Source organism: Coptis chinensis, chromosome 6 (assembly GCF_015680905.1).
Source record: "Coptis chinensis isolate HL-2020 chromosome 6, ASM1568090v1, whole genome shotgun sequence".
NCBI lineage: Eukaryota > Viridiplantae > Streptophyta > Magnoliopsida > Ranunculales > Ranunculaceae > Coptis > Coptis chinensis.
Genome location: NC_141461.1, coordinates 59,978,862 through 59,982,909, shown reverse-complemented (window position 1 = coordinate 59,982,909; position 4,048 = coordinate 59,978,862). Strand labels below are relative to the sequence as shown.

General features: G+C 36.0%; 1 protein-coding gene across 1 annotated transcript; it reads left to right on the top strand.

Moving 5' to 3' along the window:
- Positions 1–624: 624 nt before the first annotated feature.
- Positions 625–1,236, top strand: LOC147493787 (uncharacterized). The gene has a single exon (XM_086567939.1). The coding sequence runs from the start codon at positions 625–627 to the stop codon at positions 1,234–1,236; it is 612 nt and encodes a 203-aa protein (XP_086424065.1).
- The last annotated feature ends 2,812 nt before the right edge of the window (positions 1,237–4,048 follow it).

The window sequence follows — 4,048 nt, the reverse complement described above, 5'->3', positions numbered from 1 at the left end:
ATTATGGTTATATTAAAGTAGTATATTACCTGGTAGATAAGAGAGAAAGTCCTGACTTTTTTTTTGGCGACTCACTTATTTTATTCCGTATTTGATGGTATTACATATATTTCACACATATTTCACATTGTTATCCTAATTTTTATTGTCGTAATGCATAAGATTTATTTAATTGCTATGAGAACTTTTTTTGTTAATTTACTTCTCATCAGTTATGATGTTCGGCATTATACACAAATTCAAAGGTAAGGGTACAAAGTTGAAAAAGTCAGGGGTACCAAATACCCAGAAGATGCACATGTAGGGACATCTTATTCTGAGTTTGATCCAAATTCTTATCAACATCTTGTTCTAGAAGTAAATACACACATATCCTTTACTCTTCGTGAAGGTGGTGGGACGAAATAAAAGTTGGTAAGAAGGGGACTTTGGCCCTTGTTATGGAATGGTTAAGGCTAGTGAATTTTGGAGAATTTCAATTGATGCTTCAGAATGTTGGTTTTGACGTCTAAAATTTCCTTCGTTTGTGCCACGGTGGACCATATTTGGAAAGAGAGAAATGCAAGGAGATTCAGGAACACTAACTTATCTTGTACGGTGGTGCTAAACAACCTGATTTCATAAATGAAAGCATACCTACAAAGCCAAATTTCAGAGATTGATGACACAATGAGAGGAAGGATTTTAATTGAAAGACTTGGGCTTCAAGCAAAGTACAAGAGAAAGGATCCGATCCCATGTCTATGGACCAAGCCTCCAGAAAATGTAGTGAAATTAAACGCTGATGGTTCAATGACAGACGAGAGATGTAGTGCAGTAGGGGTTATAAGAGACAGCGAAGGGGAGGTTCTACTTGCCTACACCAGTGGAGGAGGGTTGAGGTTGGTACTTTACCAAGAACTAAAGGGCATTCTGCTTGGGCTACAAGGGTGCCTAAAGATAAACAAGTCTGAGATTATAGTAGCTACTGACTTTCTCAGAGCTATAAGAATACTCACAGATAAGGAACCACCACCATGGTACTGCCTAAACATGGTACTTGATATTAAGAGCATCATGAACTGCCCCTGCACTGTGTCTGTGGTTCATGTTTATAGAGAATCGAACAGGGCTGCTGACTATTTAGCTAGCATATCTAGTCATCAATCTTGTAACTTTTTCATACCTCCTCTTGATGAGAAGCTCAGCGTATATGTAATAGAGAATAGAGATGCAAAGATTTATATGAGGTTTTAATATAGGTCAGGGTCAGCCATTACCCTTACTCTAGTTGAAAAAAAAACATTGAAAAATCGGATAGATAGTTAGTTGAAGCAATTGTGGAGAGATGATGGGACTCTACCCACACATTTCATTTTCCATATGGTGAGATAGGCTTTATGCCACTTGATTTCTCAATGCTTACGGGGTTGCGTGTTGGAGAAGGAAATATTGTAACATTTGATTCGAAATATGAGTTATTTGATGAGGCTGTAAAATATTTACCTTTTTTAATGGAGGGTGAGATTTATAGCAGCAACATCAAACTAAGTCATTTAGAGATGTATACAGCTTATGCAATGCAAGATGGTGTTAAGGAAAAAGAAATAGGGTTTCGTGCTTTCATATTGTATGTTATTGGAAACGTATTGTTAGCAAACTCCCACAGCACGGTTCGTTTGACACTAGTCTTACTCAGATAGATGAGATTGGTAGTTATGACTGGGGAGGAGCTGCATATACACATATATCTGATCGGGTCTTTAGATTTGGTATGTCGTTTTGGCATTAGTAAGGGTAGTAGAGTTGTTGTGGGGATGTGGCAAGTCATTGAGGTGATTAAAGTTAATAATTTTTCAAATAGACTTGATTAGTTAGTTATGTTATAATATTTGTTGTTTTTGTTCAGTACTGGTATTATTCTTATTTTCGAAATGGCATGCACATTTGGATACTTGAAGAGCTTGACCAATTTCTTGCTATATATAATTGGGGTCCAATTTACCGTTATAAGGTTGCGGGTGAAGCTCATTGTAATCTAAGTCTAGCACGACAGCATGTAAAGTCTCATACTCGAAGTTTGTTCTATTGTATGGCAGCTATGGGTAGATTCCACATGTATACGCATAAGCCATCCATATGTTTGGAGAGCATTAGAGTTGACTAGTCAGCGATGCATCTTGTTTGGACCATTAGTAAATGTTTGGTATTTAGGAGAGCTTTGTTCTCGCCAAGTCACTGGCATTCCTTCAATTCCTTTTGATCCCCCTTCTCTTATGAATCTTAACGGGTGCCAAACTGATATATTGCTCTGATGGTATAACAGTGGCTGTATTTCTGTTGATGCCTTGATTATACATGTTACACCGACTATTGGGCTCATGTCTCAATGGGGGTGTTGTTGCCCCCAACTTACAGAGGTGTGAATGTCGACTTTGTTGGTGAAACTGGTTTTAAGAATGATGTAGGTATTTCACAACCGATGGGGGCAACCCTTAATTGCTTAACATACCCCCCCCCCCTCTGTTACAGGCTGAGGCAGTTGTTACTCCCGTAGCCAATTGCGTTATCCCTATTATTTGTCGTAATGGCGAAATCTTTAATTTCCTTGATCCACCAATTGATAAAGATTTGGTGCCACATCTCCCTATTGATGCCAACTTGACACCAGTAAGTAAATTAATTAGTTTAATTTTTTTTTTCAACATCTAATTTATTTAACTATGGTATCAATTTAGGCATAATTGAAGATGGCATTAGAGGATTACATGTATGTCACTACTTCTATGGGTAGTGTTATTAGCAAAATGAATCATGGGTTGTACGCTAATATGGATGATATCTATCAATTCGTTCGTCAAGAATTGAGTAGTAATCACATTCCATATTCTTCCCCTAGTTGAGACTGAGATGACCCCACAAGTTTAGACTCAACCATCTTGAGTATCTTAAGGGATCATGTTGATTAGCTCCCAACTGTGCGTTTTATTACCCTTATATTACTGTATTACAGCCCTTCTTATGCATAGTGAAAAGACAACTCGTAGGTTTTGTTCCCTTTTTTAGGTTACAGAGCAACTCAGATCACTAATCATAAAAGATGCGTCTTAGCACCAAAAGGAGTCTTAATTATGCTTATTATGAAGACTCAAAGCTGCTATGAAAAAGTGCTAAAATGGTCAAAGTTAAAGTCAAAGTCAGAGGTCAAAGGTCAAAGACTCAGAACCAAAAAGGTGAAAGTCAAGTCCTCAACTCAGAAGACCAGAGATAGATGTCCTTAACATAAAAGAAGCTTTTCTCTAAAACCTATCTTGATCAAGGAGAAATCAAAAAGTAAAAGGAAAAAACAAAAGCATAAAACAAAAGGTGAGGTGTCTTAAATGTAATGGAGAAGGGCAAATCAATCATTTGCATAAAGTAGGGGTACAGGAACCAAAAGTTAGGGAGAGAGAATGCACCTAGACTTATTCTAGTGACATGTAGGATTTAATTTCTAGTCATTTATTTTTCAAGTATTTTTACTTTATTGTTCTTCATTTTCTTTTCATTTCAATATTGTTATTTGCTTATTTCAGTCAATCAATCAATCTTATTTTGTTGTTCTTTATTTCAATCTTAATTTCAATACTTTCTTACAATGTTTTGAATCATTTCCATCTTAAATCAATCAATCATTTTGTTGTTAATTACTTTATGTTCTTCAATCAATCAATCATTTCTTATTTGTTGTTCTTTCTTTCAATCAATCCTTTCAATTCATTCCTTTCAAGTTTGTGTTCTTTCAATCACTTAAACAACTTAAGCTTTTTCAATTTTCTTCATAAACTAGTTAACTAATACAATCATAAACTAAAGAAAACTACCTTCCTTTCTTTTAAAACTCCTATCATTCAAGCTCCAAACAATTTATGGTGAACCTCACATCAACAACTTTGAGATACTTAGCACTACATTTACTTTAAATGGCGCCGCCGTCCTTGATTGAAAGAGCAAGAATGCTTGGTTGAGCATCTAAGGAGGGAAGCATCACTCTCACCTTTTCACTTTTTATTTTTCTAATTTTTGTTGA

What these genes read in the sequence shown, in the direction of transcription:
- LOC147493787 (XM_086567939.1), top strand. Translation starts at nt 625, where the DNA reads ATGAAAGCATACCTACAAAGCCAAATTTCAGAGATTGATGACACAATG.